Source organism: Myodes glareolus, chromosome 3, assembly GCF_982192425.1.
Source record: "Myodes glareolus chromosome 3, mMyoGla1.1, whole genome shotgun sequence".
In the NCBI taxonomy this organism is placed as follows: Eukaryota; Metazoa; Chordata; class Mammalia; order Rodentia; family Cricetidae; genus Myodes; species Myodes glareolus.
This window is the reverse complement of record NC_142028.1, coordinates 19,739,504-19,752,811: the sequence shown is the minus strand read 5'-3', so window position 1 is coordinate 19,752,811 and position 13,308 is coordinate 19,739,504. Positions and strand designations below refer to the sequence as shown.

Genomic DNA, 13,308 nt, shown 5'->3' with positions numbered 1-13,308 from the left:
ATGATCATTTTAATCATGGAATTAATAAGTGGAAAATTAGGAAATGGAATCTTAGTACTGGTGAACTGCATGAACTGGATCAAGAGAAAAAAGATCTCCTTCATAAATCAAATCCTCACTGCTTTGGCAACCTCCAGATTGTGTATGCTCTTGCTATTGTTCAAAACTTTATTAATTTCCTCACTGTATCCAGATTCAATAAGGACTTCAGGGGTGACACAAGTCTTTAATAATTCATGGATGATAGTCAATCATTTCAGCATCTGGCTTGCTACATGCCTTGGTGTCCTTTATTTTCTCAAGATAGGCAATTTTTCTAACTCTCTTTTTCTTTATTTAAAGTGGAGAGTTAAAAAGGCAGTTTTAGTGATATCGCTGGCATCTCTGGTCCTCTTTGTTTTAAATATTTTCTTGATTAACTTGGAAATTAATGTGTGTATAAGTGAATCTCAAATAAACGTATCCTATAGTTTTAATTCTCATTACCAGGCACAGTGTCACAGGCATGTGTTAATTCTTCACACTACTTTCCTGTCTGCCCCCTTTGGTGTGTCCCTGTCTTCTTTCCTCCTGCTCATCTTCTCCCTCTGGACACATCACAGGAAGATGCAGCAGCATGCCAAAGGATCCAAAGATGCCAGAACTACCGCCCACATCAAAGCCTTGCAAACCATGATTTCCTTTCTCTTGCTATACACCATTTTTGTGTTGTATCTGTTAATACAAATTTGAAAATATGAGTTGGTGAAAGAAAATCTTTTCACTTTATTCTTTCAGGTTGTATATATAGCTTTTCCTTCATTCCATTCGTGTGTCCTGATTCTGGGAGATATGAAGCTGAGACAAGCCTCTCTTTCTCTGTGCTGTAGTGCCTGAAATGTAAGCTCAAAAATATGGAAACCCCAGATCTTCAAAACACTAGAGATCATGTTGCAAATTCTAGGCAAAGAATAACAAATAAAAATTTCTTCTGTATTTTTTATTTTCACATTTTAAATATTATTTGACTTTGCAAAAATGCTATGTTTTGTTTGCAATAAATTAACAACTAATATTACTAACTTAGCATGTTGTCTACAAAATTATTCTTAATACACACATCCAAATAAGGATGTGATTATAACCATTAAAACATAAATATATCAAATTATATGGACTTTGTAACAATTATTAACCACTGAGATTTTGAGTAATTTCCTATACTATTTGTGTTTTAGTATCCATGTCAACTGTAATAAAAGCATGTGATTGAAACCATATAAATATAATAGAGGATATGTGGATGCAAGTTTAGAGAAGAAATGCTTACTCTCATATAGACTTATAAATCACTGGAAATAAAGGTATTTTATTAAACACAGAGCTCAATTTGGAATTATTTTGTTCAATTTTTTAGAATTATGAGACAATTGTGTTGAATCATTATATCTCTATTATTGGTTTCATTATTAATCATTTCAAAATAATTTCCTGATTATTAAGACTATGTAATTTACATTTCTAAGTACAATGTGTATTTTATGTTTCATTTCAGGGAACATAATATAACCTATTTTAGTCTAATACACAATTATATGAAACAAAAATTCATACTACTTCTAAAACCATTACCTTGAAATTATTGTTTTTCTTATATTTTGTACTGTTATACATCCATATTATCATAATTTGCAATATTTTATTGATGACTCATACACAATAGCAGATCTTATATTTACCCCTTCTTACTATTTACTATATGGCAGAACTGAAAAACCTATAAAATTAAATGAATTTGTGGATTAATTTCAAATAGTTTTACAATATGTATAGACAGTGAAGCCTGGTCAGAGGCCAAGCATTTTATGCAGTTAAATCATTAATATGATGTGACTCTGAATCTTACTATTTGTTCAGATGTATTTTCACAAATACCTATTTCAAAGATTATGCATCATGTTTATGATACACTTTTCCATGCTCTCACAAATATTTACTCATTCATTGAAAAAATGTATATGATTGACATCTATTCATTGCACTATTTGAATACAATTCAAAGAGAAACAGACTCTCTGAAAGAGAACTCAACCTCTCCTCCAAGAAGTTGCCAAGACAAGAACCTCTTATATTTTCCAGTCTTGGAGATGAAAACTATGGCCTTATGTACAGTAGACAAGTTCTTTAGTATTAAGATACATCCCCAACAGTTACTATAATGTCTTTGTCTTCATTCCATTTTAGTTCTCACACATGGTTAATGGTACTTTTTATTGACAATTCCAGGACATGAGAATCTAGGGGAAGGTGAAAATAACAACCTTCAATAGAGGGAACACCAACACAAATTCATATAAAACACAAAAAAACTTCCCAGTAACCGTTGGTGGCAGAAAAACATTGCATATAATGTGTAGTATTCTCCATTTTCTCTATGATATTTGATATCTAATTAATTATTCTAAGAATTGGCTTAATCGATCCAGATGGTAGTGGTGCACTCCTGTAATCCCAGCACTCAGGAGGCAGAGGCAGGCGGATCTCTATGAGTTCAAGGCCAATTTGGCCTAAATAGTTATTTCTAGTTTCCATAGCTACTAGGAAACCCTGTCTCTAAAAAAAAATTAGAATTGGTACTATCATTTTAACTTAAGCCTGAAGAATGTCCATGTTAACTCATTGTCAGAGCTGATAAGTGAGTTCTTTTATGAACAGTTTTTTTTTTCTAGTTCGTTCATGGTTATGATGAACAGTTTTGTATAAGTTGATCTAGTTGTTTTCTACCCTGCATCTGCCCATACAGCTTTATACTGGCATTATATGGCAATTTTACTGGCATTAATATGATGAAACATCATCCCAGTGCTATACCCAATTTAAATACTGTTGAAGGAATGACTTTGTGCACTTTTACATTTAAGTAAATGGGCTCTGGTGTATATTTGAGGACCACATCAAAAGATAAAATGAACTTTCAAATAATTATAAATTATACTATCAAAATAAGGCAGACTTGTGTATGCAGATTTAATAATTAGTATTGGACCTCATTTTTAATGTGCTCAATTTTGCATAGAGTCTGAAAGCAAAATATCATAGCAATCTAGAAAGTTGGTGAATGGCTTGAACACTGCCAGTAATTTTGATTAATTATTCTCACTTGTCCATTATGTGTCTCATTTTCAACCACAGTTGAATACCAGTGCACTTCTTTCCCAAATAAAATCAACTGTGGCAACAATCACAGCCAGTGAATTCATCCCACTGAGATCTTCGGTATTTTGACCAAGCTGTGTGTCCCATGCTGCTTCTGAGAGACTGTGCTTAGTCCAAGACTGCTGTGTGCTTGGCTTCTGCCACCTTTGAGTGATTCTATGCTCCCCTTGTGTAACATTGCTTGATTGACTCCTGATGACTTGTCCTATTGTGTAATAATTTTTTGCCAACTTGTCCCATTTTCCCATTCTGGAAACACTGTGTATAAGATGTTGTGATTCTCAATAAACTTGCTTGTCATAAGACATAATTTGTCCAAGACTTCTTGACCCCAGCTTTTTTATATTCTTTATCTTATTGCTTTCAACCCTTCCTCTTAAGACCCTGTCACTGAAGAATGACCTACTGGCCATGGTTAATAGAAGTGTAAAAAGATGACAATAGTTTGAAGATATAGTATACATAAAAAATAAACAAGCAAACTTATACTTGAGTCTAAGAAAGGGTACCCACAGAAAACCTACACATATACATGTACCACACACACACACACACACACACACACACACACACAATACCAATTTAACAACAAGACTCTTATGAAGACCACATATAAGGACCTACCCAGCCTACACACCACAAAATGCTGGAAATCCTCAACATTGATCTGGTGGTTGATTCCCCACTACATATAGAGTCAGCTATTCATACACTGACTTCTTGACAGGGGTGAATTATAACATTGAGGCCAGCTAGTTGGGGGTTTCTGTCCTGCCCGGTACCTCACAGCTGGCAAGCCCCAAAGAAAATCACACAGAGATCTCTATAAGTTATAAAGCTGATTGGCCCATTTGCTCAGGCTACATATTAGCTCTTATATCTTTTATTAACCCATTATCCTGATCTAATTAAGCCATATTGCTTGGTGCCTTTTTCAGATGGCAGGTTGCATCCTGCTTACTCAGTGGTCTGCACAGGACTGGGAGGAATCAACTTCCTCCTTCCCAGAATTCTCCTGTTCTCATTACATCATTTCTACTTCCTGTCTTGTTTTCCCACCTATACATCCTGCCTGACCAATCAGCGTTTATTTAAAACATGCTTGACAGAATGCAGACAATTCTCCCGCACCAGTGAATAGCATATCAAGCTATTTGAGGAGTTTCTTGCTAAAGCAAGTGACATTTGGGTACCATGGACCTTCCCATCCCAGAAAGTATTGAGCAAAGAAGCTGCCCATACTGCCTGTCAAGCACAGTCTACCTGGTGTCTGTAGTATCATTAGAAACAAAAAAGCCTGTTCCTATGTACTCCTATTTTTTTTACTATGTGTTGTTATGGTATTTCAAATAATATCTATAGTCTTGTGTGTGTGTGTGTGTGTGTGTGTGTGTCTATGTCTTTCTGTGAGTGTCTGTGTGTGTGTGTTTAATTTTAAGTAGAATCTTTTGATTTTACTCTCACAGTTTTCCCCTCTTAGTTTTTTATATCATTTGATTCTTCCTCAGTTACTATATTTGGTCCTCTTTATCAGTAGGTTCTTTATCTGCAAATTGAAACAGCTGCAAATAAAAAGTAACGGAGGAAATTATTTCATTATCAGAGGGCATATTTGGAATGTTCCCACCATTGCTTTTGAACCCTGCAACATGATAAATATTAATGTCGTCATGATATGCAACTGAATTTTCTGTCTCATGTGGCTGATGATTTGAAATGTAGGATGTGCATACAGAATGATAGGATATAAAGTATCCAGGTGAATACACATTTATAAAATAGGAACACAGGATTAGGCATCTGATTGCCTATGCTAACAATTCAATTATTTTTATTTCCTTTTTTATCCCATATGTAAAATCAAAGAGCCTTTATTCTACCCAAGTTTGCAAACTTGGACTCTCCATGTGTCCAAACTATGGGAGTGATCAGAGAACCCCATGCTCAGTTAGAGTTGTTTATTTTATTTTATTGAACTCTACATTATCCTCTGCTTCCCTCTCTGCCTCTCCCCTACCCTTAAACCTTTTCCCAAGGTCCCCATGTTCCCAATTTACTCAGTAAATCTTGTCTTTTTTTACTTCCCATGCAGATTAGATCCATGTATCTCTCTCTTAGTATCATCATTGTTGTCTAAGTTCTCTGGGATTGTGATTTGTAGGCTGGTTTTCTTTTCTTTATGTTTAAAAATAACTTATGAGTGAGTCCATGTGATAATTGTCTTTCTAGGTCTGGGTTGCCTCATTCAAAATGATGATTTCTAGCTCCATCCACTTTCCTGCAAAATTCAATATATCATTATTTTTTCTGTTGTGTAGCATACCACATTTTCCTTCTCCATTCTTTGGTCAAGGGGCATTTAGGTTGTTTCTGGGTTCTGGCTATGACAAACAATGCTGCTATGAACATATCCATATCCTTGTGGAATGATTGAGTATCCTTTGGTTATATACCCAAAAGTGGCATTACTGGGTCTTGAGGAAGATTGCTTTCTAAAAAATTGCCACATTGACATCCAAATGGGTTGTGCCATCTTGCATTCCCACCAGCAATGCAGGAGTGTTTCCTTTACCCCCCAAACTTTCTAGCATAAATTGTGTTTAAGATTTTTTATCTTAGTCATTCTTACAGGTGTAAGATGAAATCCCAGAGTTTTTTTGATTTTCATTTCTCTGATGACTAAGGATGTTGAACATTTCCTTAAGTGTCTTTCAGTCATTTTAGATTACTCTATTGAGAGTTCTCTGTTTAGGTCTGTATCCCTCCTGTACACAGATGATAAAAGGACTGGGAAAGAAATCAGAGAAACAACACCCTTCACAATAGCCACAAATAGCATAAAATATCTCAGAGTAACTCTAACCAAGCAAGTTTAAGACTTGTAATGACAAGAACTTTAAATCTTTGAAGAATGAAATTTAAGAAGACACCAGAAAGTGGAAATATCTCCCATGCTCCTAGGTAGGCAGAATTAACATAGTAAAAATGACCATCTTGCCAAAAGCAATCTACAGATTCAATGAAATGTTGTCAAAATCCCAGCAAAATACGTCACAGACCTTAAAAGAAGAGTACTCAACTTCACATGGAAAAGCAAAAAAACCCAGAATAGCCAAAACAATCCTGTACAATAAACGAACTTCTGGAGGCATCACAATCCCAGACTTCAAACACCACTACAGAGCTACAGAACTGAAAACAGTCTGACATTGCATAAGAACAGACAGGAGGACCAATGGAACGGAATCAAAAACCCAGATATTAATCCACACACCTTCAAATATTTGATTTTCAAGAAAGAAGCAAAAAATATGAAATCGAAAAAAGACAGCATATTTAACAAATGGGGCTGGCATAACTGGATATCAACATGTAGAAGAATGAAAATAGAACCATATCTATCACCATGCACAAAACTCAAGTCCAAATGGATCAAAGGCCTCTACATAAAGCCAGCCACACTGAAATTTATAGAAGAGAAAGTGTGAAGTACTCTTGAGCATAATATATTTAGGATACCACTCTGTAAATATAACCCCAACATCTCAGACACTGAGAGAAACAATTAATAAATGGGACCTCCTGAAACGGAAAAGCTTCTATAAAGCAAAGGACATGATCAACAAGACAAAACGACAGCCTACAGAATGGGAAAATAAAGCCGCAGGGCAACTGGTAATGAAAAGTCCCCAGACTATCTTGATACAAAATATACAGCTTTAATAAACAGAAGTAAGACTTACAACAGCTTACACCAGAATCCAAACGATCCGTCCAGATGCAGGAGCCAGGCAAAAAAGGGGCTAGCAGAGCATGCTTGCTAGGTTTATAGGCAGGCTTTAGTCTGAGGGCGGCACACCCCAAAAACAGAATGTGATTGGCTGAAATCCCCATCATCTCCCCTTTTTTTCTAAAATAAGACAGAACCAAACCAAATACAACTATATACAATAGAAGCAAATAATAAACATAAAGTTACAAACAACAAACAATGTTAAGCAAGAAAGATATAACAAAAGTTCTGCTAAATAATGTAAATGGTAACTACAACTATCTAATCTTCAACTCCATCAAAGATCTGAGAAGGAAAATAATTTTACTCAAGTAGATCGGAAGTACAAGTGGGAAACTTCCGAAATGTGCAACGAATGGAAGAGACAACTGAATACCTGGACAATCACCCAAAGTCTCGTATGCAATGTTGAGTCAACCAACTTTGGCTAAGGCCTGATGTAACTGACATGCCATTTTTCAAAGGCAAGAAACCTTTTAGGACTCTCTCACCCTGTCTTGGCAAGATAAGACAATTCTGCTTTTATCCATTTACGGATATTCTGTAATTCTGTCAGTGGTTGAGGTATGGGTTTTTTCTTTGCTCAAAGGCCAGTTCAGCCAGGAAGAAGAAAAGCTCCATGTGGAGTGTCTTTGGTGCTCAACGTTCTCTCGGGAAAAGAGCAGTGATGCCAGGAGCGATTGTGTCTCACTACTATAGAACTATGAGTTAGATTAAAGGCCATTTTCCACAGCTCTTTGAAGAGGTTGAAGATTATATTATCTATACTAAGTATGATCTCTATGCACCTAAATAACCTGATTAGCCTAAATATAAATATAATAAACATATATGACTATTGATTTCTATCTATCTAACTTGAAGACTAAGAGAATGAACAATGGTGCAATGAGTAAGGACAATGACCTCCAAATGTAAACAATGTACATAAATATCTTAATCAGAGGTAGGCATGTAAATATATGTATATATATAAATACAAATAAAGGTAGAAGCATACTCACATACAATATTCAATATATCAATGTACAAAAATCAACACCGATACAATTTTCTAAAACCAGTAACTCACAAATACCAATATATAATTATACCATCACTAATCAATTCCCCCCTTTTTTATATAAACACCCCTGAGTTTATAAAATACCTCCCCCATTCCCTCATTCCTATATCAATTATAACCAACCCCTAAATGATGCCCCTAAACCTGAGGGCAAATTCTACTGGGAGAGGGGACATTGTCCTCTAAAATTGCTTCCAGCTGTCACGGGGGCAACATTTCTCTTAGGGGGATCCTGTGAAAATAATTGATGGAAAAATTCCCATATAAACATTTGGTGTGAGAGAGTTGTAAATAGTCTCTGAATAAGTTGAGGAGGTCTGGCCAAAGTGTTGTCAAATATTGTGCGTCATCCAGAACTGTTTTGTGTAGCTGGTACCAAAAAACAGGTCTAAAAAATAGCGCTATCAACATTATGACGTCATAGTAACCAGGTGGAGTTGATGTTGTGGGGCCCCATCTTCATCCTAGAAGCTTTAAAGATTACTGCAGGAAAATTTATTGTTTGTTATGGGAAAGTTAAACATTATCTACAAAGACATACACACACACACACACACACACACACACACACATATATATATATATATATATTAATAAAGATAGAAACAGATGTGAGGAAAGGCAAAGAAAATTTATCAATTATAGTTATTCTGTCCCGTATCTTAGCTCTTGACATGAGACAGAATCTCTGGGATATCTCTTATCAACAGGCTTGGAACTGAAGAGGGACTGAGCCATTGTCCAACTCCAAAACCAGCTCTATATATTTATAAATAAATGCACATTAGTACATATTAAAAAAAATAGTAATACTTACCTAAACTATTTGGATTCATTGTTGATCCTCTTTTGGTCGTAGGCTGTTTCTATATTCAATTATCCAGGGTCCCTTGGATCCTTTGAAAATGAGTCTTCTCCTGTGGAGACAAGAAGAGAACCCTGCCCCCAGCCTTTATATTTCTCTTACCTTTGGTGTGATTATTATCCTTGTAAGTGAGTTATTATTTATCTCTTCCAAGAGGCTTCTCCTCTTCAAATCAAACATTTATTAATTTTGATGGTATCCACAATTTTTCCTCTCCTGTGGAAACAAGAGCAAAACCTCTTCCCCATCACAGCACATCTCCTGGCTTCCACTGTGAGGTCAGCACATCCTTGAAATAAATTGGTTGATTTAATTCAGAAGACTTTTCCAATATCCAATGTCTTTCTGCAGCCATTGTCCCCTTCTCATTAGCGTTGAGAAAATTCAAGGTTAAGAAAGCATTATGTAACCTATTCCTGGGGGTATTTTCCACCCCTTTCTGTTTGTTCAACATATCTTTTATAGTTCGGTTTGATCTTTCTATTACTGCTTGACCTGTAGGCTTGTATGGTATACCTGTAACATGCTTAATATTATAATAAGCAAAAAACCGTTTCATTTTCCTAGAAACATAAGCTGGACCATTATCCGTCTTTATCTGTGTGGGTATACCCGTGATGGTCATAACTTCTAATAAATGAGTGATTACTGAATCAGCTTTTTCTGAGCTTAAAGCAGTTGCCCATTGGAAACCTGAGTACATGTCAATGGTGTGATGTACATATTTTAATTTGCCAAATTCTGGAAAGTGAAACATATCCATCTGCCAAATTTCATTCCTTTTAATACCCTTTGGATTAGTCCCTGCAGGCAATGGTGTTTGGTTATAAAAGAAGCAAATAGGGCATTTCTTTACAATCTGCTTAGCTTGTTGCCATGTAATAGAAAACTCTTTTTTCAAGCCTTTGCTATTGACATGATGTTTTTTTATGAAATTCAGATGCCTGCCACACGTTACCAATCAATAAGTGATCAATATCTGCATTACCTTGTGCTAAAGGACCTGGCGGACCCGTATGGGATCGGATGTGTGTTATATACATAGGATAAAGTCTGTTCCTGATCATGTCTTGTACCTGGATAAACAATGAGGTCAGTTCTGTATCATCAGGTATAAATTCAGCAGTTTCAATATGCAAGATAACTCTTTCTGCATATTGTGAGTCAGTAATTATATTAAGAGGTTCTTTAAAATCACTAAGCACCATAAAAATGGCATATAATTCTGCCTTCTGTACAGAATCATAAGGACTTTGTTCCACTTTACTCAATTCTTCTGATTTGTAACCTGCTTTCCCTGATTTATTAGCATCAGTATAAAATGTATGGGCTCCGGTTATTGGAGCATCACAGACAATTCGAGGGAGGATCCAAGAAGTACTCTTTATAAATTTAAGTCTCTTGCTTTTTGGGTAATTGTTATTGATTTCTCCCAAAAAATTAGCACAAGCTCTTTGCCATGGTTCATTGTCTTCCCACAACTTTTTTTAATCTCATCAGCAGTGAAAGACACTATAATTTCTGCTGGGTCTATACCTGTTAATTAACCAAGTCTCAATTTTCCTTTTATAACCAATTCAGAGACTTTTTCCACATAAGTTTTTAATTTTTTACTTGGTTTGTGGGGCAAAAAGATCCATTCCAAGATAATATCATCTCTTTGCATCAAAATTCCTGTAGGAGAAATTCTGGAAGTCAATATAACAAGAATACAACTAAGCTTTGGATTTACCCTGTCCACATGAGCCTCCTGTAATTTTTCTTCAACCATTGTCAGTTCTTTTTCTGCGCTGTTAATCCTCTGGGACTATTTAGTTCTTTATCACCATCCAATAATAAATAATAAATGAATTATTAGATCAGGTGTTATCCCAACAGCTGGTCATAGGGTGGAGATGTCTCCTAATAATCTTTGAAAGTCATTAAGAGTTCGTAACTGGTCTCTCCTGATTTGTGACTTTGTGTCTTAATTCTTTGTAAACCTATTTTATAACCTAAATTTTATAACCTAAATTTTATAACCTAAATAATTAACAGAATCTCTTCTCTGAATTTTTTCAGGATCAATTTGCAATCCCCATTTAGGTAACACTATTTTTACTTCTTCAAACAGCCTTTCTAAGGTATCTTTGTTTTGATCAGAGATCAGGATGTCATCCATATAGTGGAATATTACGGACTTAGGAAATTGTTTGCATATGATTTTTAATGGTTGGCTTACAAAATATTGGCACAGGGTGGGAGAGTTTAACATTCTCTGTGGGAGGACGGTCCACTGGTACATCCTTGCAGGCTGAGAGTTATTATAAGTAGACACTGTGAAGGCAAACTTTTCTCTATCATTTTCTTGTAAAGGTATAGTGAAGAAACATTCTTCCAGATCAATAACTATAAGAGGTCATTCCTTTGGTAAGAGGGAGGGCAGAGGAATTCCAGATTGCAGAGGACCCATTGGTTGAATAACCTTGTTGATGGCTCTAAGATCTGTCACCATTCTCCATCTACCAGATTTTTTCTTAACAATAAATACAGGAGAATTTCAAGGGCTGGTAGATTCTTCTATATGTCGAGCATCTAATTGCTCTTGTACCAGCTGTTCTAAAGTCTGTAACTTTTCCTCAGCTAAAGGCCATTGTTTAGTCCATATTGGTTTCTCAGTCAACCATTTTAGAGGCATGGCTGTTGGTACCTCTGAAGGGCCATCAATTGTGTTGTGTTCTTGTATAGTTCTAATGGCTGGTTTCCACCATCTGTAATATCTTGTACTATTTTCCTCAGGAATATAGGCTCTAGAAGCAGCAGGAATGTTAATTTGGGTATTCCATTGCTGCAAAAGGTCACTGCCCCATAAATTCACTGCAATATTGGCTACATATGGCCTTAGTTTTTCTATTTGTCCATCTAGACCTATACAATTAACCCATTTCGTGCTTTGTCTTACTCGAGATAGAGTTCCAATACCTAGGAACTGAATATCTACCTCCTGAAGAGGACAATGTGGATGCCAAGATTCTGGAGTAATGATACTTACATCTGCACCTGTGTCCAGTAAGCCAGTAATAAATTTGCCATTTACACACACTCTTAGCTTTGGTCTTTGTTCATTTATAGAAGTCTGCCAGAATATTCGTTTACTTTGTGCTCTTAGATTTCTTAATTCATTCACCACATTTAACTCATCCTTCAGGCCGTCATTGCTTTTAAGAGCAGGCATGGGGCATTCTAATTTCCCTGAAGAGGCATGTTCTCTGCAGTGATCGGAAATGACTGGACCACATTTGCCATGCCCCTCGAAGGCCCCCTCTTGAGTTTTCCGATGGCAATGGGTTGCCCTGTTTATCTCTTGTTGACCTACACTCTTTCGTCCAATGCCTGCCCTTTCCACATCCCCTACATAAACCTGAAGGCTGAGTCCTCCTATTCCTCTTATTCCTAGAAGAGGCATTATTCCTGGAATTCCATTGTCTGCAGTCCCTTTTCATGTGTCCCATTTTGCCACAATGAAAGCATTTTGTAATCTGATGTCTCCTTTCACCTTTGGAAATTGCTGCTTGCACCCATGTTTCATTGCCATAATCAAATACATCAACATTCATTGTATGTAATACCCATTTATCCAAAGGTGCTGATCTGAGCTTTAAAGGCCCCAGGATCCTTTTGCATTCTATGTTGTCATTCTCATAAGCCAAAGACTCAATTACTATATTTCTTGCTTCTGGATCAGGTATCCCTATTTGTACAGCCTTAGTTAGTCTTTGTAAAAAGTCACTAAAGGGTTCTCTCTGACCCTGTTTTACCATGATATATGATTCTACTCTCTGACCTGAGTCTTGAACCCTGTCCCAGGCCCTTAGAGCTGCTGTGGCACATATGGATAAAATGTTTTCATCATAAAGAGCTTGTTTCTGAGGATCAGAGTAAAGTCCTTCACCTAGAATTTGATCTAGAGAAACCTCAATTCCTTTCGTTGATTCTTGTTATTGTAAAAGTCTGGTCTCTTGCTTGAATAGGCATTTGAAATGCCATATAGGTCCATTCTCCAGGACAGCTGAGGTCAGCTGATTCCAATCTTGAGAGATTGCCCTGCTGCTGAGAGCCCAGGATTTTAACATCTCTCTAACAAAGGACGAATGTAGTCCATAATTCACAATTGCTTGTTTAAATTCTTTTAGATCATTCATACGTATAGGCTCCCATGTATGTTCTTTAATGACCTTAGGGTTTTTGGAGCCAGTTATCTTTTCTGATGTTATTATTGGAAAGGCAGGTATAACTCTGTGTAGACTCAGAGTTTTCAGAGGTAAATGTTGCCTTTCTACCGTTTGCTCCTGTTCATCAGAGTTTAGGATTTCCTCAAACTTATTAAATCTGCTCACCATTGCCTTCTGT

The 13,308-nt window shown here is 36.2% G+C and overlaps 1 protein-coding gene across 1 annotated transcript; it reads left to right on the top strand.

Annotated features, from left to right (window-relative positions):
* On the top strand, positions 1-876 carry LOC125399314 (taste receptor type 2 member 117-like). Its single transcript, XM_048432788.3, is given in 1 exon segment — positions 1-876. A coding segment is annotated over 1 exon segment (876 nt).
* The last annotated feature ends 12,432 nt before the right edge of the window (positions 877-13,308 follow it).